The sequence below is a fragment of the Pelodiscus sinensis genome, chromosome 21, assembly GCF_052426305.1.
Source record: "Pelodiscus sinensis isolate ZL-2025 chromosome 21, ASM5242630v1, whole genome shotgun sequence".
Classification (NCBI taxonomy): Eukaryota; Metazoa; Chordata; order Testudines; family Trionychidae; genus Pelodiscus; species Pelodiscus sinensis.
The window spans coordinates 6,934,293-6,962,239 of record NC_143072.1 but is presented as its reverse complement, the minus strand read 5'-3'; the positions used below and the strand labels follow the sequence as shown (position 1 = coordinate 6,962,239).

The 27,947-nt window shown below is 45.2% G+C and overlaps 1 protein-coding gene across 3 annotated transcripts in view; it reads right to left on the bottom strand.

The window, feature by feature from the left end:
• Positions 1–27,947, bottom strand: part of GALNT17 (polypeptide N-acetylgalactosaminyltransferase 17) — a 381,950-nt gene that overhangs the window by 125,525 nt on the left and 228,478 nt on the right. For all 3 annotated transcript variants that reach the window (XM_075905117.2, XM_075905120.2, XM_075905116.2), the window contains exon 7: positions 11,783–11,900. In XM_075905117.2, coding sequence (XP_075761232.2) covers positions 11,783–11,900 — 118 coding nt within the window. The remainder of the gene's footprint in view (positions 1–11,782; positions 11,901–27,947) is intronic.

The following is a 27,947-nucleotide window of genomic DNA, read 5'->3' as shown; positions in this document are numbered from 1 at the left end:
TGGCAGTGTGGACACGCTCTTGCGCAAAACAGTTCTTGTGAAAGAAGCCTGCAGTGTAGACATAGCCGTGGGAGTCATAGTGGCTAATCAACTGAACATGAGCTACCGATGTGATAGCATGGCCAAAAGAGCTAGTGCAATCCTGTGATGCGTGAACAGAGGACTCTTAAATGACTAGCCAATTAGCCCGTCATAAAATGGGATTTTCAGGTGTCTCTTCCACATCCTATTCCCATTTTATCTCTGTCTTCTCTCCTAAGCCTCCGGTCTCTCGCTCCGTCTCTCTCTCTCTCCCATCCTTCTACTGCCTCCCCCCCATCTCTCAGCTCTCCTCTGTCTCCTACCTCTCTCTCCATCTCTCTTTTTCTTCTCCCCCTCCTGCCTCTCATTCTCTCTTCTCCTCCTCCTCCTCCTCCTGCCTCTCACTCTCTCTTTCTCTTCTCCTCCTCCTCCTTCTTGGGGAGCACAGAGCCCAAGCGGCTGTTTGCACTGCTTACTCCCACGTGGTAGCCCAACTAAACGGCTGCCTATGAACTCCAGCTGCCCCCCTGCACTGTTTCCCTTCACCCCAGCACTGATCCTGCAGCCTCCCAGTTGTCCTCCACCTCCCCCTTCTCCTCATTCCCCTGCCCTCCCCCTGACCAGGGTCTGTTCATGGCCAGGGGGCAGGGCCTGGAGCTGCTGTCACGCCACATATCACCACCCTGCCCCCCTTCACCTCCCGCGGTGGCGCTCTGCTGAGTTCTACGCCACTCAGCTGGGCTGCCGCGGGGGAGCATGCGGAACAAGCGGCCATTTGGGCTCCCCTGCGGCGGCCTGGCTGAGTGGCACAGAACTCAGCCGAGCGCCATGGCGGGAGGCAACAGCGCCCCCCAGAGGCAACACGTCACGGTACAGCGTTACAGGGTCACAGACATTGGGCTACTATATGTATGATAAGTATAAAGAGCTTAGTTTACTTCTGTGTTTGGCACTGATACAACTGTTTCTAGAACGCTGTGCCTCGTTCCGGAGCCCACAATACAAGGCGTTTAGAGAAGAATCATGAGAATGAACAAAGGACTAGAAGACAAGCCTTACAGTCATAGACTCAAAGAACTCAATCTATTTCCTTTAACAAAGAGAAGATTAAGGGCTGACTTGATTACAGTTGATAAGTATCTAAGTGGGGAACAAATACTTAATATTGGGCTCCACAACATTGATGAGCAAGAGCTAACACAAACCACTGACTGGAAGCCGGAGCTATACAAATTCATACTGGAAATAAAATGTACATTTGCTGATAGTGAGCTTAATTAACCATTGGCCAAGGCTTGTGGAGGATTCTCCATCACTAACAATTTTAAAATCAAGACTGCATGTTCTTCTGAAATATCTGCCCTAAGATATAGGGACATTTTATGGCCAGGTGAGACTAGATTCACAGTTGTCCCTTTTGGCCTTAGACTTCATACTTGAGAGGTTCAAACAGTTAACCAGCAAGCACACCCATAAGCATGAGGCTTCCCAGTATGCTTACCAGTTAACGGGCCCATTCCAGTGAACTCCCGTGGTGGCCGGCCATAACAGACCAGACGGCCCCAGCTGTGGAGGAACCGGTGGGACTGGCAGCAGGACCTCATCACTGTGCCAGTACCCCAAAGCCAGGTCCAGGTGGTGGGCCCTAAAGTAACTAGTTAAGTGCTAATGTTTAACTGGTTAACTATTTTAACAACCCGACTATGAACTGTCCAGGTAGCATGGAGGAACTCAGTGGAAAATGAAAGATTCAGCTGCTTTCAAAAGCCCAGACAGAATTCTTTATCTTATTCTTAGTAAAGAGTGACAGATGATACTAATTTCATGTAAAACATACACCCAGAGAAAATACATTTCTAAATAATTTTCTAAATATAGAAGACCATAAGCTCCTGTGTTAAAAAAGCAACTTAACACATACATATACTTAAGCTTAAGAGGAAGCTTACTAATATACATTCAACGAGACTAGTTGTGGGTAAAATTCACCCTGTGCACAGCGCTCAGATCTATCTTATATTCCCTTGAAATGCCCCGGAGAGCTTATGTGGCAGTTAATGGGTGCAGAGTCCTTGTACCCTTGCACAGGGTAAATTTCACTCGCCCCCCCCCCCACTATAAAGTTACTAATGTGTATGAATGGTTGAAGAATTAGACCCTAATTGATTATAAATAAAATAACATCCCCTCCAAAATGTTTGATTCCTCCGATTTGCATACCTTACCTGGAACCAGCCATTCAGAATTCACTATCCTCATTGAGACCAGTCCTCCATTAACCCATATGAATGTGCTTTTTATCTGTGCTTTTATTGGTGTTCCGGTGTGTGTGTGTCCCTCCTCTTGAGATGTTTTAGCAGGTTTTATGTTCCCCCCCAGTTTGGGATCTTGTATTTTACTTTATACACATTTATTTATAAGCCGCCTCGAATATTTTAGATAGAGAGGCTGGGTAAAAATATTTTAAATAAATAACTAATTAAATGCATGCAGGTTTACCTGATTTGCATGCACAACTGCTTATTTGCATGCACACATCTCGAGATTGACATGAGACATTTAAGCGGCTAGTTTGGAAAATGTTGCTTTTGAAATGAGAAAATGCTTTTTTTCCCTTTGGAAAAAAAAGGCATCGAAATAAATGACCTAACCCAAACTACAATCAATTAAACATTCACGTAAAACAAAGACTGTGTCATTCACTGAGCCTCAAAGAAATCCTTGAATAGTACTTTCCTTAATTAATTCTATGACTGATTCCTACTACACAAATAAGGTGTAGGGTGGATCAACTAATAAGCATTCTGAGTTAATTGTCTTCATCAAGTGATGATTCGTACAAATGATACTATCAAAGGAGTAATAATATCCTTATTGATTAAATTAATCTCTAAAAGACAGCTCCAATGAGTTTAATTAGCAATGCATGACATTGCTGAAAACAACCTTGTAACCCATCCCCAGGGCTTGAAATGATGGCAACACACACAAAATAAACCTTTGTTCAAAACAAACACCATATATAGTTTCCTGGGGCGTCTCAGTAACTCTCTGTGATCAACCGTGAAAATCCATGCAACCCTCGCAGACAAAGGAACAGCATGATGCATATTAAAAGCAAATGGCTTCCTTGTAGTTCAAACATTCAATAAAAGCTGTATCCACATACAAGTTTTATTTTTTATTTTTTAAACTAAAATGGGAGTGGAAGTTGTCTGAATTGATTTTGGGGTTTTTTTTGCAAACGCAAAAGAGGCATTGTTACAGGTCCAGGAACCTGAATGGAACTGAGCTACTATGCACACTCAGGGCATGTCTATACTACCAGAAGACTGATGCACTGAAAGTCAATCTTCTAGCGTTCGATTTAGCTGGTCTAGTATAGGCCCGTAAATCAAACGCTGAGGGTAGCCCCCATCAGTGGCCAGTATTCCTTCTTCTGTGAGGAGTAAGAGAAGCCAACCGGAGCGTTTGCTCCCATTGGCCTCCCACTGTGTGGACACCTCCATGGCTCAGATTAAGGTAAATGACTCCAGCTATGCATTTTGCATAGCTGGAATTGCATACCTTAAACCAAGCTTCCCATTATAGACCAGGTCCTAGTGTATAGCACTTCCTTGTGAGGGCTGGTACTAGGGATGTGAAAGTGTAGTCGATTAATTGATTAACTGATAAGCAAAAGCTTATAGGTTAATGTTAGAAACTACAGCAATACCTGTGCTATCCGGAACTTAAGCATCTGGAAAACTGTAGAAACCGGCAAATTTTTGACACCGGGAAAAGCAAAAAAAAAAAAAAAAAAAGGAAAATTGGCCCTTTAAGTGCAGGGCTACTCCTCAGACAAACGTGCAGAATGTACCTGGGAGAGGGGCAAACAGCAGCTGGAAGCAAGCAGCAAGCATCTTGGCTCCTCCTGCTGCTCCTGGCACCCCTGGTAGGCCATTCCCCCGTGACTCCCCGCCAGCAGGCCACCCACGCCATCTCCACCTCCCACCCCCTGGCTCACAAGGCCACATCCTGCCCCCTCCCCCCATGGCTCATGGCCCTCGCAGCAGACCACATCCTGGCCCCTGCATGGCACCCGTGCCCCGCCCCCATAGGCCCTGCACGGCTCCCCCCGCCCCTCCAGAATTTTTAGGTTACCAGCATGCCCTAATTCCCAAGTGTGCCGGATAACACAGGTTTTACTGAAAATGTATTTCCGCCCCCTCCCCCCCCCAGTAAATTTTTTAGCAGGCTGGCCAGCAGCTCGGCTCAGTCCTGGCTTGCAATGGGTCTGGGACCTACACCTGCTGCGGCTCTGCATTTAAAGCATATTAGGAGCCAGGTGGGCAGACAGCCCAGTTCAGTTCTGGCTCGCGCCGGGTCCGGGAGCTCAGAACACCCCCTAGACAGGGGCTGCTACCACCGTGTGCTGCTGCCTTGTTATCAGAGGCAGCAGCACGAGGTGACAGGCAACCGGTCCACAAGGGGATCTTGTTTTTATACTGGCTCCCCTTGCAAACCAGCTCCAGTCTGGCCCACCGTGCTGCTGCCTCTGATACAGAGGCAGCAGCGTGGAGTGGTGGCATCTTCTCGGGAGTACGTACAGAGCACGGTGGCTGCCAGCCCTGCTCCCAGGGACTACAGACTAGTCAACTAACCGATAAGAATTCATGAGATTACTCGACTATCCAATTAACCGATATTTAACATCTCTGGCTCGTACCTATTATCCAGCTATCTATTTCCCTAGCTTGAACACACCCTCTCCCAGGTTCCCACCTAAGGTGATGATCCTTCTGGTTTCTTGGTTCAGTCTCTCAGAAGGCACGTTTTGCCGAGAGCATCCAATACAGAGTTTGCACAGAATTCTAACATCCTTGCTCTTTCGCCTAACCGCTAAGGCGTAAGAAAGTCCAGATAATGAGAAAAGAATACTCAGCTCACCATTCTCTTGGGAGACCTTGAGTGCAAGTCGGCAGGGTTCCCTGTCTCAACAAGTTTCTACCTGCTGGGCTGCTTCTTCCTCATATTGAACTGGAGAAAAATGGCCCCCTGAGGAAAGCAGTTCCCTCCCTTTTATAATGTTTAATCCCTGTTGTCGAGTGGCATCCGGCTCAGGCTCAGCCTTCTCAGGTGACTTAATTGCCAAGGCAAACTCCCCTCTGAGAGACCCATTCTCCTGGGCTACGTCTAGACTACACGCCTCTTTTGAAAAAGAGCTTCTAGACTACAACCAGTACTTTCAAAAAAGCAAGCCGCTTTTTCGAAAGAGAGCACCCAGGCAGTCTGGATGCTCTCTTTCGAAAAAGCACCGTTTGCATTACATAGCGCCTTTTTTCGAAAGAGCACTTTCGAAAAAAGGCATTCTTTCTCGTAAAACGAGGTTTTCCGCAGTCGAAAAAACTGCCATGTTCTTTCGATTTACTTCTGAAAGAACACAGCAGCAGTCTAGATGCAGGGGAAGTTTTTTCGAAAAAAACCCTGTAGTCTAGACACACCTCTGGATAGGAGTCAGCCTATTTTTAGAGCCCCTCTATTTCCATGGGAGTGAACGTTAAGTCAACAGCCGTCTTTTCTCTTACATTTGTCACCAGCCTTTGGAATTTCTATTCAACATGGAGGCAAAGAGACAACAGAGAAGGGAACTGCACATGCCAAATAGAGTTTGCAGCTTGAATAAAGCTGCAGCACATTCATAATCAGACACAGAATTCATAAGTTATGCAGACAGATTCCCCAGACCCTCACGGGCACGGAGAAACGTCTATGTATGTTGAGGAGACGGGTTATTTGAGGGAATTGTATAATGCATTATAGATTCTCACAGGCCTATGTCACTGGACTAAATCTGTTTCCATTAAGAAATGAATGGAAAATTCATACTAATTTGCCAAATTGCTGGCCACCTCCAGAAAGAAGCTACTAAAGCAAATGTCCTTCTTATTATTGGAGGTAAGAATGATACTACAGCCAATCACAAAGTTTCTGTTAAAACTGTTTTATATTGGAAAATTGGATTTGCGATGAAACTTTTCATGAAAACTTTCCTGCATCACGGCTGCAATTCCATGCACAACATACAACTCTGACACTGGTAAAAGGCCAAATCTAGCAGTGAAGTCAAGGGGAATCCTAAGATGGCATTCAAGAGCTTGGTATTAGTAAAGTGAAAATGTCCAGAGTTCAAAAGCTGAAGTATTAAGGCTTCAAAATTCTCCTGCCGCTGCAGTGACCAATTCTGCTGATGTGGAATAACTGTGGTGGGTAGAATTTTGATAAAATCGTCTGCTATGGAAATTATTTGTTGCTAACTCTAGGGAATTCTTCAAACTTACAGACCTGGTGTGTGGCAAGTGAGGTAAGACGTTGCAGTTGGATATCTCAACTGCCAGGAATAGCTTCACATTAGGTGATAGATAGATAGATAGATAGATAGATAGATAGATAGATAGATAGATAGATAGATAGATAGATAGATAGATAGATCATAAGAATGGCCGTACTGGGTCAGACCAAAGGTCCATCCAGTCCAATGCCCTGTCTGCCGACAGTGGCCGATACCAGGTGTCCCAGAGGGAGTGAATCAAACAGGTAATGATCAAGTGATCTCTCTCCTGCCATCCATCTCCTCCTGCTGACAAACAGAGGCTAGGGACACCATTCCTCACCCATACTGGCTAATAGTCCTAACCTTCACAACCTCCTCAGGCAAGGAGTTCCACAGATTGACTATATGCTGTGTGAAGAAGAACTTCCTTTTATTTGTTTTAAACCTGCTGCCTAGTTCTTATATTATGAGAACAAGTAAATAACTTTTCCTTATTCACACCACTCATGATTTTATAGACCTCTATCCTATCCCCCCTTAGTCTCCTCTTTTCCATGCTGAAAAGTCCCAGTCTCTTTAATCTCTCCTCATATAGGACCCGTTCCAAACCCCTAATCATTTTAGTTGCCCTTCTCTGAACCTTTTCTAATGCCAGTATATCTTTTTTGAGGCAGATAGGTGCTGTTGAAAATATCTCAGTTGAAATATTACCCTGAACTCCTTTGCCTAGGGGACACCGCTATTTTCTCTGCCAAGAACAGGCTGACAGCAATTTTCTTTTCTTTTCTTTTCTTTTCTTTTCTTTTCTTTTCTTTTCTTTTCTTTTCTTTTCTTTTCTTTTCTTTTCTTTTCTTAATGCTGCCTCAGGATATGAAGTAGTTGGCTTTAGGGACAGAGAGAGAGAATAAGCACAAGATGTGGACTCCTTCTGGAGTGACTGTAGAGAGATAAAAGGAACTACAGTAATACAAAGAACAATCTGCACTTCATGTCAGGGCCAGGTTTACCCTGCAAGCGGAACAAGAAATTGCCTAGGGCAGCAAGAAATTAGAGGCAGCAAAAATGTTCAGTGGGTTTATTATTATTTGAGTCACTACAGGGTTGGAGGAAGTTTTCCACTGTGTAGAGGACAGCACAAATCCTAGAGCCCTAACGATGGAAAACTGTTGTGTCAGAGCGCAATGCTTAAGTAATCTGTCATGGCTCTCATTTCCATTAATTAGTTAAAACAGTGCAGTAGATATTTATTTATTGCATTTTATAGTCTTACATGCTGTACCTATGTCTGGACATATCTATCAATTAGACTCTTGTAAAATATATGTTCTTTTTAAATATAGGATTACATAAAGCCTTTTTTACCTTGATCTTTTCTTTATACGGTATCTCCTTCACTTTATTGTCTCATAGTATGTTTAACTCATGTTTTTGCTTGATGTATGAGATAATGGGATTTATTTGTCCTTTGTCTCTACTTTAAAACAAATGTATGCATGCATCCAGAGACATGTGATGGGCTTTTTAGTAATATAAATATTAGAATATATTAACATGCAACATGATTTTTCAGAAAGAAGGTGGAATTTTCATCATGACCAAAGAGAAAACCATTATCTATTTTCTGACTTGTCAACTGAGCCAGTTTTGAGCTGAGAGTCACGGAGACAGAGCAACTAAAGAACCACACAATTACTTTTTGACAACTGCCACACTTTAAAGTTATTCAGCAACCGATCAAACAGTTCCTATTAAGGTTCACTTTAAGAATGCTTTCTGAGGGTTAATAGATGATATAAGGTATGGCAAACCGGGATTACAAACCATGTATTAGTTGGTCAGATGTTTTAACAATCTATAATTAATGAACCATTTAGTACAATGTCTATTAATTATTTATTAACCCTGCATAAAGCATTTATAAATGGAACCTTTGACATACCATGCGCACCAAACTAACTGCGACAAGGGCCACTGCTCTATTGAATTTAGTAGCAAAACAGCTGGCGACTTCATGTGCGCAAGACTGGGCCTCGTGGGTAACTAAGCTTTACACAAAGACCAACGTTTTCAAACGTGACTAGAGATTTTATTTACCTGCGATTTTAAGGTGCCGCACTTCAGATTGTCAGCGAGCGCATGCTCAGTGTTGTTTGAAAATCAGGCCTGTTTAGAAAGTGTCATAAGCTTGAATCCCAAATGGGTTAGGCCTCCAAAATCACTCGTCACTTTTGAAAATGTTGGCCATAGTGTGCATATATAACGTACACGCGCATCTACATATTGGAATAATAAAGCTTAGGTTGAGGTGTGGAAATCTTCAACATTTTTCAGGTAGAGATATCATAGCTATCTTTTAACAGACCCACAATAAAACTTCATCTCTGATCACTGCTTGTGCGTGAAAATCTTATTTTTCTAGGTATCGCACATTAAATCCTCTAAGACCAAACAGATGGGTTGAATTATTAACTAGAAAAAGAATAGTTCTAGTAAATTCTATACCAGCCCTGTTAATTGCCAAATGATTGCAACACAAAAAATGAAACAAACAAATGAGGGTGGTCAAAAGAGAGTTTGATGCCTCTACACAAATACATGCTCTTGGTGCAATAACTACCTGGTTGGAGTGTCCAGCTGTCTACACTGGCCGCTTGAATTTGTGCAAGAGCATTGACGTTCTAATGTAAGAATTCAGTGCTTCTTGCGCAAATACTTTGACGCTCCTGCTCAGAGATAAGCCCTCTTGCGCAAGAATACTTGCACAAGAGGGCCAGTGTAGACAGGCACCTTAATTTTTTGCACAAGAAAGCCCGATGGCTAAAATGGCCATCGGAGCTTTCTTGCGCAAAAGCGCGTCTATACCAGGCACAGATGCTTTTGCGCAAAAGCACTTTTTGCACAAAAGCATCCATGCCAATCTAGACGCTCTTTTGCGGAAATACTTTTAACGTAAAAACTTTTCCGATAAAAGTATTTCCGCAAAATCATGCCAGTCTAGACGCAGCCTAACTGATTAAAAGATAGGAAACAAAGGGTAGCAATAAATGGCCAATTTTTAGAATGAAGAAATGTGAATAGTCTGTGCTGGGACCAGTAGTAGTAATCAACATATTCATTAATGATCTATAAAGTGGGGTAAAATGTGTAGATTTTACACAATTACTTAGACTGCATAGAGCCGTGGTCCGCCAAGTGCTCAGGGCTGGCCTGGCCCCGGGTGCGTGGCGCTTGCGGGGGGGGGGGGGGGGGGAGAGAGCGCTAGCGCCGGCCCCGGGCGCGCGGTGCTTGGGGGAGGGGGGAAGAGAGCGCTAGCGCCGACCCCGGCCTCGGGCGCACGGAGCTTGGGGGGGGGGGGGAGAGAGCGCTAGCGCCGGCCCCGGGCGCGTGGCGCTTGGGGGAGGGGGGGAGAGAGCGCCAGCGCCGGCCCCGGGCGCACGGCGCTTGGGGGGGGGGGGAGAGAGCGCCGGCCCCGGGCGCGCGGTGCTTGAGGGGAGAGCGCCGGCCCCCGGAATGTGGCTATGGGGGGGCCCCCCCCAGGCGCCCGGCAGGCGAACGGCCACACCCCCTGGCGCCCAGCAACCCCAAATGGTTGGGGACCACTGGCATAGAGCTACAAAAGGATCTCACAAAACTGGGTGACTCAGCAACAAAATGGCAGATGAAATTCAGTGTTGCTAAATGCAAATTAATGCACATCAGAAAACGTAGTCCCAACGAACATATAAAATGATGGTGTCTAAATTAACTGTTACCATTCAAGAAAAATCTTGGAGTCATTGTGCATTGTTATCTGAAACTATCCACTCAATGTGCAGCGATAGTCAAAACAGCAAACAGAATGCTGGGAATTATTAAGAAAAATGTTAGATAAGACAGAAAATATCATAATGCCTCTATATAAATCCAGGCTATGCCCACATCTTGAATACTGCATGCAGATGTGGTCACCTCATCTCAAAAAAGAGATACTGGAATTGGAAAAGGTTCAGAAAAAAAGAGCAATAAAAAGGATTAGAGGCATGGAACGGCTTCCATATGAGGAGAGATTAATAAGACTGCAACTTTTCAGCTTGGAAAAGAGATGACTAAAGGGGTATCTGATCAAGGTCTATAAAATCATGACTGGTGTGGAGAAAATAAATATGGAACTGTTATTTACGCCTTCTCATAACACAAGAACTAGGGGGTCACCAAATGAAATTAACAGGCAGCAGGTTTAAAACAAACAAATGAAGTATTTTTTCAAACAACACACAGTTCACTTGTGGGGTTCCTTTCCAGAGAATGTTGGGAAGGCCAAGACTATAACAAGGTTAAAAAAAAAGAACTAGATACGTTAATTGAGAACAGGGGAGGGATCGCTTGATGATTCCTTGTCTCGTTCATTCCTTCTGGGGCATTCAGATCATGCTTGTAGTATTCACAGCAAGTAACGCCATGCAGGGCTGTCTCTAGGATGGGGCCAAGGGCCTAGGGCAAGCCACCCCTAGTGCCCCAGGCATTGAGCCAAGGGCAACCCCCTTGCCACAGATCCTGCCTCTGCCCTGCCTCTGCTCCATCCCTTCCCCCAAACCCCACCCACCTGTACCCCGCTCCTGCCCCTTGCACTCTCCCCCGAGCAATACGAGCCAGGGGATTACAAGGCCTAGGGCAGGGCAGCAGTGGGGGTCCCCCCATCCCCGTTCTCTCTGTGGCGGTAGGAGCTGGAGCGATCCCGCAGTCTGCTTCTCTCTGCAGTGCCCTGCCGCCCTCTCCCGGCCCACTGCATCCTGCTTCTTGGCGGAGTGTCTTAGAGCCAGGGCCCTCTGCCACCCACTTCCATGGAAGCCAAGCACAGCCGGTCAGGAGAGGGTGGAGAAGAGCAGGCTGCCCGGCCGCTCCAGATCCCACTGCAGGGATGCACGAGGGGGGAGGGCGACCCGACCTCTGCTACCACCTCGCACCAGGCACCACAATCCTTTGAGTCCCTCCGTCTATAGGCTGGTTGAAGCGGCCACCACAGAGCCGCTCAAAACACAGGCCCTGGGGACACCACTCCAAACTGTCCCATGGATGGGACGGCTCTGGCCCCATCACTTTCCATAAGGGACACAAGCAGGCTAGTTATTGACAGTGTATGTGACACGTAGCATATCTATAGCTCGTTATCATGAACTCGAGCTACAGACCTGATCCAAAGCGAAGTCAGTGAAAATGCTCTCTGGCATTAGCAGGCTTTGCATAGGCCCCATGTGGAAATGTTGGGGAACAGGAGAAAAATATATACTCCTAATAAGTAACTAAATGTTGTATTGATTCTGTATTTAAGGAGCCACTGACAGCATCATGTGCTCGATTCTAATGCAGAGTCGAATTGATTTTTAGTCTTTAAAAAAGATCCAAGCGCAGGAGTCTTTTAAAAATACATTTTCAAGAAACACTGCCCATAACTGTTGCAATCTCACAAACCTTGATCCCCAGCTCTATGTTCTCTCCTCCATACACATCCATTCCGGGATCCAGAAGACCAATTTCTCCAAAGAATTTCCTGTTCACAACAAACGAGCAGCCAATCATAGCAGGTGTCCTGTTGGAAGAGGAAAAATCAATAGGAAGAGCATTGTCAGCCATGTAGTTATTAGTTATACAATAGGATCAATGGACTCAAGGGAAGTTACCTAATACCTAGAAGAGTGTTTCTCAAAATGGTCTGAGAAAGCTGCTACCTGGGCCGCTCTGGTTTGTTTATTTACGGGCTCCGCAGACTCAGAGCCTCCCAGCGGCTGTGGTTCTCTGTTTGCCACCGGCAGCCATGGGCAGCCCTCCACTTCACAACCCCCTGCCCTGACTTCTGCACACCTCATAGCAGCTGCCTTGAATCCCCACTTCTGCCCTGATTCTGTACCCTCCATAACCCTGACTCATCTTCTGCACTTCCCACCCCCTGCCTTGAGACCCCCACATCGCTCAGCCCCCTGCCCTTAGCCTCCCCCTGCAATCAGGCAGTACCTTCATACATTTCACCCCTGAGTAAGACGGCGCAAAACTCAACTGCCAGTATACATTACATGGAGGAATGGGAGTTCTGTGGTGAAGGCGCTGAACTTAAGAGATCTGGATTCAATTCTCTGATGGGTTACAGACTTCCTGTGTGACCTTGGGAAAGTTACTTAATCCCTCTGTGCCTCAGTTCCCCATGAGTAAAGTAGAAATACCACAACTATCTTTTACTCCCCCTTTTTTCTCTTGTGTCTTTAGAACATAAGCTCTTCAGAACACCAGTGGTTTTTTGCTATGTACTTGCACTATGTCCCATCAAATGAGGCCCTGGCTATGGGTGGAATCTGCAAGGCAATGTAAATAACAACAATAATATAATTCCAGAGACGGGAATATGCCTCACTAATGAACAACACTAATCATGCGGATGAACCACGTTAATTGAACAAATATTCACACAATATTTTATTGTACATTAATTCCTCACTTAACACGTGCCCCCTTAACACATTTTCGCGATAGCGTGATTTTTTTTAGGGAACGTTTTTAGAATTATACGACCGTCCCTGGAATAATACGATTTCCTCAGCTGGCCCATTGCCGGCAGCTATGCGGGGCTTCCCTTGCCTCCCTGCAAGGTGGCGGAGGGTTTGCCGCTCACCACGTCATTCCCCACTGACTCCCGCTCGCCCGACGTCTTGTCCCCTCTCCTCTGCCCCCGCTTGCAGGCTGGCCTGTTGCTGGCGGCTGCGCAGGGCTTTTCCCGCCTCCCTGCAAAGTGGCGGAGGGTTCGCTGCTCACCGCGCCATTCCCCGGCGACCCTGCCTCACCGGATGCAGTGCGGGTCCCGGCAGACCCGTCACAGAGATATACTCCCAACCCAATCCCCCTCCCCTCTCCTTCCTTCCCCAGAGCCAAACACCTCCCCTCCCTGCTGTAACCCAGTCCCCTTTCTCCCCCAACCTTATGTCCCGGTCCCAACAGACACCACCGCTTGAAACGCAACCCCCACCTTGTCCATTATTTTCAATGGGAAAATTGACCCCGCATAACACGTTTTCACTTAACATGATCATTTTCTGAAATATATCTATTGTGTTAAATGAGGAATTATTGTATTGTTTTCCCAACTCTTCCAATAGCCAGAAACAGTTACTCTTGAGTGAGCGGGAGTGAAAGATTTGACCCCAGTATCCTGCAAAAGTTCTTGCTCTTTGATTGATGAATCAGAATTATTGCTCTCATCCTCCGGAAGGCCAGCCAAGCCGAAGATATCCATTACAAGAAAAGATTCATAGAAATGCATGTCAGGTGCTGACTTTTAACATATGCACAAAAAGATACAGAAGAAATACACTGGATATTTTCCTAATACTTATAAAACAGTAATGCAGCGATGGGCATCTAAACTAGTGAGTAGCACGTCATCTCAGTGGGCCGCAAGATTGTCAGAACCGTAGATGGTCTCCTGGGATAGGTTCGTTTTTCGAACTGCACTAGAATTTGTGTGCGAGTGGGAGGTGCCGATTGAATTGTTTCAGTGCTTTGATTGATTGCAGAGGGAGCGCCTGGCTCTCACAGTCACTGTTGTGTGCAATCAGCCCGCACCTCACTTCATGTGCCCTTGCTTTAAGTGAATGTCACTTTAGTAATACCGCAAGGAAAAATCCTACATGGAGGAAACTATAGGAATGTGGCAACTCTGCGTGTGAGCAACAGTAAACAAAATGTCTAGCAGGCCACACACAGAACCACACTGGGATGCAGGCAGCTCGCAGGTTTGCTGTTTCATAAATTGCATTTGCTTGAACTGTAAGTAACCATCAGTTAGTCGGGGAAAAGGCCAGCGAGAAGAGAGCACTCAGCCCCTGTCTGAGGTGACCACCACAAGGTTAGGGGTCAAGCCCCGGGAATCCAGGGCCCAGCCTTGTTGGAGTTACAGGGGAGTGTGTGTGTGGCGGGGGGGAGCCCTCAAGGTCAGGGAGGTCTCTGGGTAAAAGAAGAGGGAGCGGCAACTCAGGCCCTTTCGCGTGCCCATTTCACCGGGGTTGTAGGGTAGGAGCCAGGAAAGCTCCCCACAATAGCGGGACCGTTCCCCTGCTTACGTTGAGCAGACTCTTTTTCAGATAGCTATTGTAGCCTGACTTTCAATAAGCAGCACAATATTTCATGGGTTGCTGCAACTCGAACACTTAAGAATTCAATTTCATTGCTTTCGTTGTAGCCAGATTACTGCCATTAGCAGAAACAATTCATTTTGAAATGATAATCACATTAGAGATGCCAAGATCTAATAGTTCCCTTATCACGGATTAAACAAAAGGAACAGTCACGCTTTTTCCATCCCGGAATGTCCCTTTTCTCAGCTCTCTTCTGATCTGGGAACCTGGCCTGCACACTTTAGGAAGGTCCACACAGCAGCTAGACTCCCACGGCTGGTCCACTCACCCGGGCGCACGCTGTGGCTCTCTCATTGCTGAGTAGACGTTGAGGATCAGGCTGGAACCTGAGCTCTGGGAGCCTCCCCCTTGCAGGATCCTAGAGGCCGGGTCTTGACCTGAGCCCAGAAGTCTGCACGGTCATGAAATAACCCTGCATCCGGAGCCCGAGTCAACTGGCGTCGGCCCTCTGGAGGCATCTAGCGGCTGTGCAGACTTACCCTTGGGGATCTAGTTGTGGGGACAGTGGTGCTGGATAAAATGGTGTCCTTGGCCTCTGTTTGTCAGAGGCTGGAGAGGGATGGCAGGAGACAAATCGCTTGATCATTGTCTTCGGTCCATCCTCTCTGGGGCACCTGGTGCTGGCCACTGTCGGTAGACAGGATACTGGGCTAGATGGACCTTTGGTCTGACCCAGTACGGCCGTTCTTATGTTCTTATGTCTGCAGAAAATTTAAAATAGAAATTAAAATAAATGTACGGAGCCTCTCGCAGCCAGCACGTCCTGCAACACACGTTGCTTCCTATGGCTTGGGAAGCAGTGTGGGTTGAGGGACATGCAGGCTGCAGGCACAGATAGATTGTTTGAGAGGGGCGGTAAAATTTTAATAGACTGAAAAGGGGTCCGTATGCTCAAAAGGGTTGGGAACCACTGCCCTAAGGCACCAAGTCCGCATTTGAAAATCAAAATATTTTATTTTTGGCCTTTTCTTTCCGGATTTCAGTACCTTTAACCGATAAAAAAAAAATCAACATTTTTCCGAGAAGAAAACTCCCAGTTTTCTAACCAGTTCGAATACTAAAATCTCATCACTAGTGACTTGAATGAAATCAGCTGATGGACAAAGACCAGACCAGTTCTTAGTGAACAATAGCACAACCAGAGGCAAGGTATGGTTGGGGCATGAAGAGATAAGCCCCCACAACCTGATTTGCTGCTTGGCTTGTGCTGAGCATAGGGTAGCCAGGTATCCGGTTTTCACCCGGATTATTCAGTATTTGACTCCCCCGTCAGGTAAAAAAAAACCAGGAAATACCGGACACGTGAAATGTCCAGTACAGGCAGTCCCCGGGTTACGTACAAGATAGGGACTGTAGGTTTGTTCTTAAGTTGAATTTGTATGTAAGTTGGAACTGGTACATATTGTAGGGGAAACTCTAGCCAAACATTTCTCCAGAGCTCAGTTTTATTCTCCCACACCTCACTTCCCTCAGTCCTTTATTCTCAAGCTGAGGTGTCTGCTGAGAAAAGTCGCTCTGTGTCTCCCTGGTCTGCTGGGGGGAAGCAGCTAGTGCGGGGTTGCCTCACCCCGTTTGTAAGTAGGGATCCGATGTAAGTCGGATCCATGTAACCTGGGGACTGCCTGTATTTCCTGTTTCCCTCAGACGGAAGCCCAGCAGGGACAGTTTTCCCCTGCTGCGTCTAGCGGGGGTGGGGGAATGAGAAGCGCGGGACCATTTAAGGGCACAACAACCTTTTTTTTTTTCGATCAACTAAGTTTGCCATGTTCAGGATTTTTGTTGAAAGCATCTGGCAAGCCTAGCTATCCTCACTACACACTTCCCTATAGGCCATCTCTGGGCCCACTCCACAAAACTACAAAAGCAGACAAACCACAAACTGTTATCCTTTTCTACAGGCAAATATTTTAAGGGTGAAGGCCCCGACCCTGCTAATATTCACTGACGTGCTTCACTTTATGTACTTGAGTAGTTCCACAGAAATCAATGGGAGTACTTGTAATGCATAAAATTAAGCATGTATACACATCTTTGTGGGAACAAAGCCTCAGGCCCTAATCCACTGCATCTTGAAGTTAGTGCACAGTCTTTCCCTATGATTTATTGGATCAAGCCATAAAGGTCCAACAGAAGCATCCAATAAAGTCAACGGGAGTATTTTCCTTGATCTTTCTGAGCAGTAGATCAGATCTTACATGTACATGAAAGCTGGATTCAATCTCTCATCTCTGCTAAATACCATTCTTTCCATAGCCAAGTGAGATTCAAACAGTGATGAAGCTGTCAGCCCTGCTTTGTGTGCTCATTTTCTGGATATACAACAGAAAACTTGTCCTTTCGGAGACTCGGCATGTGACTAATCTGATGGAGATTTTATAATTTCATTTCCAAATTTTGCCCAACTGAATTGTGCTGCACATTCACTTCCGACTAAATGATACAGTTAACATGCAAAATGAGCAAATGGAGTATTCCTGAGCTCTCTTAAGCAATACAAATTAAATGCTACATTCTTCCTGGTAACAATGGTTCCTTATCAAATAAATGAGGACTCATGTGGCATGCTGGAATTTAAATACAAACTACATTTGATTGAACAGCAAATCCTTCACAAAGGTGGACATTTAGAACAACAGAAGACCCATCCACAATGAAATAATAGCCCTAGGAGACTGGATGATAAAACCCTTCATTTTTCCTATCCCTTAATTAAAAACATTAGCATAGTTTGGTTTGAAAACACACAGATCAACTCGCGCTCAATGCATTTTTTATTTGTCCTGATCGCTATTTTTTCTTTAATGTGATGCGAAAAGTAGAATTTGGCAGAAAGAATGTTAACCAAAATGATTCATATGTAATAGAATTATTGGCATTGTGTCCTGAATTTCATGGCTTGTTAGTTTCTTGCTATTATTTCACTTGGCTCTTATACACAAATAAGTGACAAAAGGTCAGAAAAAGCTGGCTGAACTATCCTCATCGTGAATCTCTAAATAAAGATAAATAAGACACAGAGGCAAATATTTATCCAAGTCTGTTAAGTGACTTTAATATTCTTGCTTTCTCATGCACACTTATATTCTAGACTTCTAAACCATTTTTCTCAATTGAAGAAGGGACACAGTCTAATTCAGTCTCCTATACAATTAGTAATACATTTAAATTACAAGTGACAATATGTATATAGGAAATAAAGGTTTTTGGGTGGGTTTGAAATTTTTTTTTTTCCATTTTCATGTCTACACAAGAAAGGGCTTGCAGTGTAAGAAACCAGGATGGGCACTGTCAGTGTCCTGGTGGTCACATCTAGCGGGTGGAGCACAGTGTTGTCACAGCTGGAATCAGGAGTCCAGAGTAAAAGCAAAACTCGAGCAGGAGCAAGATCAGAACCAGGAATGGGGCAAGACCAGAGCAGGACTAGGAACAAGAGTGAGGCAGGAGAAGATTAAGGTGTAGAGGGTGTGTTATCACTGTGAGGCACGGGAGAGATCCAATCCATGAAGCAAACTGAGCTACTGTTGCTTCCACTAGGTTTATATACCTTCCCTGGGAGTCACCAGACCAGCTCCTGGGTTGTGGATTGGCTGCAGCCTAGTGCAGAGACCCCTCCTCAACACCGGTGGCTCAATCAGGCTCTAGTTCAGCGATGACTCATCATCTTACAAGCAGACTGATGCAGACATATTGAATATAGTTGGTGTGTCTAGTTTCCACTAAAATGCTGCTTCAGTGCTAAACACTCTGAGTGCGTCTAGACTGGCAAGATTTTGCGCAAAAGCAGTTGCTTTTGCGCAAAAACTTGCCAGCTGTCTACACTGGCTGCTTGAATTTGCGCAAGAGCACTGACTTTGTAATGTATAAAATCAGTGCTTCTTGCGCAAATACTTTCACACTCCCGCTCGGGAAAAAGCCCTCGAGCAAGAATACTTGCGCAAGAGGGCCGGTGTAGACAGGGAAGAACTGTTTTGCGCAAAAAAGCCCTGATGGCTAAAATGGCGATCAGGGCTTTCTTGCGCAAAATCGCGTCTAGACTGCCCACGGATGCTTTTGCGCAAAAGCACTTTTTGCGCAAAAGCATCCGTGCCAATCTAGGTGCGCTTTTGCGGAAATACTTTTAACAGAAAAACTTTTCCTTTAAAAGTATTTCCGCAAAATCATGCCAGTCTAGACGCAGCCTCTGTGTTTAGCAATCTAGTCCCGAAGCCCCCATATGCCCCATGGATGCCACATTTGGGATAAACGTGGAGGGTTTGTCTAGAAACACATCCTCTTACCCTGCTTCTGCTTCATCCCTGGTTCTTGCCCATCCCCCCACTCCAAAGTCAAACAAACATTTTGATTTTCAGGTTCTAAAACCATAGGAAATCTGCACCCGTTACTTTTTCATATTGTAGCTGGAAGGTACTGCAAGGCTTATATGGACCAAGGAAAGACAGGGAAAATCCTTAACAAGCCTGTTCTCCCAAAATTTCTGGCCCAAATTTGCAAACTCAGGAGGAGATTCAGCGAGTTTGGGTAAATATAATGTTCATTCTCAATTACACTGATGAACTGGGATTTCAGTTGGATTTACACTGCCTGCTTTGCTATTGCATCTGGCTTTACACTGAAGGGAGAACAGAATTAAGCTCATGTTATCTACTAAGCTTCAGATAAGTTCTCTAATTTTGTTATATTAAAACACGGCTCCGATGTGGTGGATTATCAGTTATGTTCTTCTCTTTAGAAGATCTCTATGTTGAAGTTAAGAGAAATAGATTTTATAGACAGCTAGTCTTCGGGCAAATTTCCATTTGCTTTCTGTCATATTGTTGACTGATTTTTAAAAAAAGAGGCTGTATTTATGGGCACGTGCTATATATAGCCAGAGATATTTTATGTTAACCACATCATTGGCGAATCTCCTGTACATCATTGAGGCTATGTCTATATTACAGAGTTTTGTCAGAAAAACAGCCTGCGTTCTGAAAAAACTTCACATACGTCCACACTGCAATCGCGTACTTCTGAAAAAAAAAAAAACCCAGAGGAGTTTTTCCGACATTGGTAAACCTCTGTCTATGAGGAAGAAGCCTTTTTCCAAAAGAGCAATTTCAGAAAAAGGCATGTGTGGATGGGGAAGAGGGAGTTCTTCCAAAACAAGAGGAAAGAGGAAAAAGCACAGGTGCCCTGATGGCCACTCTGTCCATAGCAATCACAGCTTAAATGCGAGAGAGCCAGGGCTGGCCCGCAACATTTCGGCACCTGAGGCGGGGAGCTCAAATGACGCCCCTTTGCCCGGGCCAAAGCTTTGAAAAGTCTCAATTCTGCCTTCTTCCTGTTCTACTCCTCTCATGGTACTGCTCTGCTACCTACCCCAATAAAGGAGAACTAACAACTTAAAATGCCTTGGTCCAAATTTTAAGTAACACTCAACTTTCAGAGCAGAGAGAATACATATGCACTGGCAGGAGACACAATTTTCTACACTCAGGGTCCTAGTGGCACCCTCCCACAGTCTGGCACCTGAGGCCCGCCCTGGAGGGAGCATCCATTCAGTGTGGATGCTAGCTTTCAAAATAGCAAATTGCTTTTTCGGTATGCTTTGGCAGCATGGACGCTCTCTTTCGTAAGAAATGTTTTCAGACGATCTCTTCCAGAAAAGCTTCTTCCAAAAGAAGCCTGCAGTCTAGACGTAGCCTGAAACTCTGATTACAGACTCAGATCTTTCTGAACTACGGGACACAGAAATCAGCACATTTAGAAAACGCAAACCTCCCTTTCAGTTTGCAGAATGGACAAAGAGTTTGTTCAGTCCGTGGTTCACAGTAATCTACATTTAAAAGCCTTCCAGATCTGCTTTGCACGTTATGCCTGTGCTATTTGGCTCATTTTCTTTTAGCCATGGACAAAATTAAGGGCCTAATTTGTAAACAAAAATGACTTGTCACTGTTGTGCATGTGTGTTTCTACATAGGCTGATGTACCTACTGTAGAGTAAATAAAGAACTGGGTGCATAACATAGGGTGTGTCTAGACTACATGCCTCCTTCGACGGAGGCATGTAGATTAGCCAGATCGGAAGAGGGAAATGAAGCCGCGATTAAAATAATCGCGGCTTCATTTAAATTTAAATGGCTGCCCCGATCTGCCGATCAGCTGTTTGTCGGCAGATCGGGGGAGTCTGGACGCGATGCCCCGACAAAGAAGCCTTTCTTCATCGACACAGGTAAGCCTCGTGAAACCAGGCTTACCTGTGTCGATGAAGAAAGGCTTCTTTGTCGGGGCATCGCGTCCAGACTCCCCCGATCTGCCGACAAACAGCTGATCGGCAGATCGGGGCAGCCATTTAAATTTAAATGAAGCCGCGATTATTTTAATCGCGGCTTCATTTCCCTCTTCCGATCTGGCTAATCTACATGCCTCCGTCGAAGGAGGCATGTAGTCTAGACACACCCATAGGGGTTTATTGTAGGGAATGTGTGCTCTGATTACAGTATAGAAGAAATCATATCCTAGCATGTGGTATTGAATAACACCTTTTCAGTTCATAAAGAAGTTAATATCTTGGCCACAGATGCTTATTCAGTAACTGATAGTAGCCATCTAGCAGCCTATTTCTGCTTGCCCAAAGCAAGGCTATAGAAAAAGAGATCAGTCATAATAACAGTTTTCTTGTGCATCTGTCACCTCTGAGTATAACAGACTTTCTTCTGATCAAACCTCCTTAGATTAAAAATAAAAAGAACAGATATTGGTAGAAATAAGTCTCCCATACCATGAATGAAACCAGAATGATGGAGACATCTCTAAGGCTATGTCTAGACTGCAGAGTTTTTCCACTCGCATCCAGGGAATGCATCTGCTTTTTCGGAACAGTTTCCGAAAAAGCAGGAACATTCTTTTGGCATTCCTGTATTTATCTCGGTGAGAGGAATAAGAGATGTTCCGCAAGAGGAGTTTTTTTATGAAATTTGGCCCCGTGTAGACAGACCAAATTTTGGAAAAGCTTCTTCAAAAAAAATGTGGAAAAAGATACGCTAATTGCAGTTCGCAATACGCATATCTTTTTCTGATAAAACTCGGTAGTCTAGACATATCCTAAGGGTTTGGACAATTGTCAGCTACACCTCCAAATCTAATGATGGGGAAGTCATCTGGAAACATCACACCATCAGTCTGTCTCATGAGATTTCAGTATTTTTGGCACTGTGCGAGGCTAGAAATACCAGCGAGAATCTCACTGAAAGTGATCAGATGTTCTGCGGGGTACGATATTGCTCCATCTGAATGAGGAAGTGCCTCTGAAAGACCAGTGCTGGAGCTAGAGAAAGAGGTTCAGTCTAGCCTGATACTTGCCAGGCTACAGACTTTAACACAAGGGTCAAGTAAGTTATGGGAAAGTGGCCCAGGGAATAAGACGCAGTAGAGAGGAGAGAAGGAGGGCAGAACAAGGCTGCGGCCAGAAGGTCCCTGAGTTAGGATCCAAACTAGTGGGGAAATCTCCCCTTCCCTCTTACACAGCATCTAGTCATCACTGGCACATGGCCTATACAGCACATAGCTTGCCCCAGAGGTGAGGGGCCAGACAGCGGCTGCAGTTGGACACAGTGGCAGGTTCAAGACAGAGGACTGCGGATACCCCCGGAAGGGGGCGAGACACCAGAGTAGTGGACACTGCTGAATGGCAGTTTCCTGAAGAGGATGCGGTGATCCTGCATGGAAAGCAGAGCATGGAGAAAGTGCAGAGCAACGACAGGCAAGCCACTGGTCAGAAGGTGGCGCTCTGCTGAAGACTGAGCTAATTCCCAGTGTGACCAGCAGGAGGCGCCATGCCGGCATGTTGAACCCCACTACACAAGCTTACAAAGCAGAAGTAAAATAGTGCTGACTATTATTCTGAATTCCTTTGGTTTTGCCAATTAAAGCAAAAACCTTAACAGGCTATATGTGCATCACACTGCTTAGCAAAGGGATCCAATGTTTTATTCCCAGGCCTGTAGCTGATTCATTGGGTAACATTAAGCAAGGCATTTTACCCCTCTGTCTCCATAGTTTGAGTTCCAGGCTTTATTAACATGCAGAGAAGAGAGGAGCAATGCTGCAACAAATTCATATAAATAGGTTGTTACGAGTTTGAGGATACCACAACCCAAAGGATGTGGCAGCCCTGCTGTGAAAAGTCACATTAGATAAGACTCATTTGAAGTTACCCTTTAAAATGGGACTGTTTGGCAAAGGTCTTGAGACAATTTTACATCAATTATCTGATTCTTAAAAGGCCAGCTCTCTTAAGATAACCTTAAAAGATGCTATTCAACTTCAGCTAATTTTAAGCCATGTACCAGAGCTGTATCAATGCAAGTGACTCCTTCCGGGTATGTCTATACTACAGCGTTATTTCAAAATATCTTATTTCAAAATAGTTAATTCGAAATCAGTTATTTCAAAATAACGCATCTACACACAAATGCATTTCGAAATAGCATTTCAAAGGCCATTTCAACTGAGTGGACGCTGAATCGCATTTAAGGCCGGCTGGAACCAGGTCCAAGCAGGGCATCAGGTCAGGAGTTACTTTATGTGGCTGCTGCCTGAGGCTATCTGAGGCCTGTGCTTAAAGGGACCCCCCTGGACAGCCGGTTCTCAGCTTTCCCTGCTTGCTTGCCTACCTTGACGAGGGACAGAAAAGCATTTTGTCTCTGTGTGCTCTGGTTGCCCTTATTCGGGATACCACAGCACTCTGCAACATGGAGCCAGAGCTGCCCCTGGGCACTCTGGTGCTTCTCTTGGATGCGCTGCTGCGTGCCTAGCTGAACTTTCTGCAGGCTGCCATCTGGGAGGTCCATCGGAGGGCTGTCAGTATCCAGGAGGCCCTGTGGGAGAGCTTCCACCCTGAGGAGCACTAAGAGCCTCCCTGGTCTGCCACACTAGGGCTGTGTCCAGACTCAGGGGTTTTTTCGGGAAAAGTAGCCTTTTTCCAAAAAAACTTCCCCTGCGTCCAGACTCAAGCCGCGTTCTTTCAAAATTAAATTGAAAGAACGCGGCTTTTCTTTCGATGGCGGTAAACCTCATTTCACGAGGAAGAACGCCTTCTTTCGAAAGTTCCTCTTTCGAAAGAAGGCGTTCTTCAATGTAAATAGGGCTTCTTCGAAAGAGAGCATCCAGACTCACTGGATGCTTTCTTTTGAAAAAGCAAGCCGCTTTTTCGAAAGTTCAACGTGCAGTCTAGACGCTCTCTTTCAAAAGAGGCTCTTTCGAAAGTATCTTTCGAAAGAGCCTCTTTCGAAAGAGGCTTGCAGTCTAGACATAGCCTAGGGGTTTGTGCCTCATTTCTCCCTCACGTCCTTCCACTTACTCCTCCTTGACCCCCCTTAGAGATGTCAAATAAAATACATGTATTTTCATGAACACAAACTCTCTTTATTTAACAAAACTGGGGAGGGGGAGAATGAAACTCTGGTGAGGCTGGGGAAAGGAGGCAGAAGAGGGGAAAAGAGAGGGTGAGAGAGGGGAGGGGAAAACCTGGGAGGAGGGAGCTGGAAGGGGGAAGCAAGGGGAAGAAGGTGGAGGGGATGCTCAGGGCTCAGGATTGGGAGTCTCGTCGGACCAATTTGATTTTCATGCAAACCTGCTCCTGGGTTCGCATGTGGCCAGGCTGGTAGCTAACCTATCATGGACGGCCGCATTCCTCCATCTAGTGCAGAGAGATCATGGACGTTGGGGTCATCCCCCCCAAATCTGAACAAGGTCCATGATCTCCACCCTGGACTTAGAAGGCATCCGCCTTCTCCGGGCCCTGGCAGGCTCCTGGGATCTGGCAAACTGCTCCTGGGGAGCGGTGAAGAGATGGCTGCCAGTGGCTTGTTGGCTCATGCTTTGGGGCTACTGGGTAAGGGGCAGTGACTACTAGCCCTGGGCTGGCAGGCTTGGAGCTGGCACAGGCACTGTGGCCAGAGTCAACCGCTTTAAGGGCTCTGGAGAGTCGGGGAGGGAGTGGAGTGTTCTTAGTTGAGGCTGGAGTGGCCACCAGGGCACCCTGGGAAGATTGGAGGCCCCCTATTTCTATATAAGTGTCTACACAGAGCTTATTTCGAAATAGCTATTTCGAATTTGGCATTATTCCTCGTGGAATGAGGTTTACCAAATTCAAAATAAGCTATTTTGAATTTGGCATTATTCCTCGTGGAATGAGGTTTAGCAAATTCAAAATAAGCGCTCTGCTATTTCGAATTAATTTCGAAACAGCGGTTTGGCTGTGTAGACGCGAGTAAAGTTATTTTGAAATAACAGCTATGTCATGTCGAAATAAGCTTGCTGTGTGGACATACCCTCTCACACTGGGGAGATAAACGAAAAGGGAGAACCTCATCCTTTTAAAGTTTAACACAGAATCTTTGGCTTGAGATTATGGGATTGCATGTGGTGGCCTCTGACCAGAGAGGGGAAGGCTGGGCTTGCTTTGACAGAACTGACAACGTACTGCAACCACTGAAAGTCACAGTAATAGGGCTGTGCAGGAGAATTTCTCACCGTGCCAGAAAGATTTCTTCTCCTTGTATTCTCCCATTTCTGAAAGGCAGAGTTGTGGGAAATAATATGGCACTTACATACACTGATTTATTCGTAATAGCGCTACAGGAGAGAAAGCTACACAGAGGTCTTGGAATGTCAGATGGAGATATATACAGTGTATCGTTTTAATATATAAGCCAAATAATACAGAAAACTAGAAGGAGAAACTGGGATCCCATCTGGGATCTTACTGAATATCAGAAATCGGGAAAAAAAGAAAGCTTAAAAAGGAGACATGCCTTCTTACAAATAAATCACAACTTGCCAAGCGCAGGCGGAATGTTATGAATGACAAAGGCTAACAGGTGAGGCATTTTCTAGCAAACGTCAACTAGTATTAGACTTAAAGGACCGAACATTCAAAAACAGCCTCTGAAATGGCTTCGGCATATATTACATGCATGTGTAACCATGACAATCGCATTGTTAGTGACTAGTCACGCAGGCCTTGACTGAGGTAGGCAAAAGGTGTTTTTCACTTAATGCGAGCTAACACATGGTAACTAATGCAACATAAAATGCTAGTGTAACTGTAACATGCGTTAGCTAAATTTTTTACTTTTCTATAGTCAGCATGTCAACCTATTAAAACATGGGAAGAATGCACCCTTTTCCCAAGTGACTCTGCATCGCTAGAAGATAACAGACAGCTACCGCCCTCGGCTAATGTCGTTACTTGTGCTCAGGTGGTAGAAGTGTATGCCTTGAGTCAAAATAGCATGAGTTCAAGCCCTGTTGACTATCTCATGGGGGAATCTATGGCTCATACAAACCTTCCATTCACAAGAGTATGTTGGTGTGACAGGCTCAGTGGAGAGATCCCCTTGAGAATGTTTCTTGATGTGCTGAAATTACCACGGAACCTACCAACCTGCCCTCTGTGGTGCCCCACCGACATGTCCTGCTGGGACAGAACTTCTGGCCTCCCCCAATGACAGCACAGAATTGGGGTCACAGCCCGCAGCAGGGCAGCACCGAGATCTGCTCAGCAATGGGGAGGCTCAGTCAGAATGACTTAGCACAGCCCCAATGGAACCACAATTTTATAAAGAGCAAACTCATAAATTGTACAAACCCTTTATCAGCTGTTGTCTTCCCCTTCCCTGAACAATTATTTACACTGGGTTTAATAATAACCAAAAGTGATTTTATTAGTATCAAAGTAGGATTTAAGGGGGTGTGAGTGAAAACAGATAGTAAGTTACTAAAAGAAAACACTCAAGCTTAATACTATACTAAACGTATTATTTGCCATTTCTTTCCCTACCAGTAGCTCTAATCGTCTTTTTCTCGCAAGCTGGGAAGCCTTCCAACTTGGGCTTGATCCTTCCCCTGTACAGTCTTAGATGTTTCCAGTCATCATTTTGGGTGGTAAGCAGGGGGCATCCTAGTGTCTGACAACAGCCTCTATTATTTGATTTCCTACCAAAATATGTAGAATCATAGAATCCTAGGGTTGAAAAAGACCTCAGGAAGTCATCAAATCCAACCCCCTGCCCAAGGCAGGACCAAACCCAACTAAATCATCCCAGCCACGGCTTTGTCAAGCCAGACTTAAACACCTCTAGAGATGGAGATTCCACCCCCTCCCTAGGGAACCTATTCCAGTACTTCACCACACTCCTAGGGAAACAGTATTTCCTAATATCCTGTCTAGACTTCCCCCACTGTAACTTGAGACCATTGCTCTTTGTTCTGCCATCTGCCATCACTGAGAACAGCCTTTCTTCACCCTCTTTGGAACCTCCCTTCAGGTAGTTGAAGGCTGCTATCAAATCCCCTCACTCTTCTCTTCTGTAGTCTAAACAAGCCCAAATCCCTCAGCCTCTCCTTGTAAGTTATGTGTTTCAGTCCCTCAATCATTGTGTTGCCCTCCACTAGACTTTCTCCAATGTGCTCACAACTTTTCTGTAGCGGCGGGCCCAGAATTGGATGCAATTCTCCAGATGCAGCCTCGCCATACCAAATAAAGGGGAATAATCACTTCTCTAGATCTGCTGGCAATGCTTTTCCTAGTGCACCCTAATGTGCTGTTAGCCTTCTTGGCTACAAGGGCACCCTGTTGACTCATAACACATGTACATATTGCCCAAGAGAAGTATCTTGTGTGTTCAGTTTAAACTTTTCACACTGCCCATGGAAAAGTACATCATTCAAAATAGGTTCCAGCATCATGTGACCTGGCCACATGTCTTGAGAGGATCAACCATACCCCAAGATTACAGGAAAAGCAAGTCTATTCACAGATCATTGTCCTGAGTACTGGGGCATTAAGTTCCTTGAGTACTACTAATGGCCTTCATTAGCAGATCTACATTAGTAAACAAATTTAGACTTCATATTTCTGATTTCAAACTCAGAAATAATACATGCATACAAATAGAATATGCATATTCAGTGAATTACAAGCTTTCCAATGCCATATTTTGCTTAAAACATATTCAAGTTAGGCATATTCCTATTCATAAGTGTATTTCCATATATGGTGTGCAATCACAATTGACATATGCAAATCAGAGATATTTATATGATTCGTGAGAAACAGAACTCCTGGGCACAAAGTTAGGGAGGTAACTGAGGCCTATTTGAAAATTTGTCTAAAAAGCCAATTTCATAATGGTGACAGTGACTAAGGACTTAAGTACAAAGAGAACTGAGCTAAATCAACTTGATGCCACTTTAGTTCTGAATTACTGTGTCCACATAGAGGTTTAATACAATTTAACTAATCCACTTTAAATTCATATCTATAGGACTTGTGTGCACATGAAACACTGCAGCAGCAACTCAGTGTAACATGGAACTTCTGTGACAGGAGGCGACCTCCTGGTGACATAGGTAATTCATCTCCCTGAGAGGCAGTAGCTAGGTTGATGGAAGCATTCATAACTATGTTA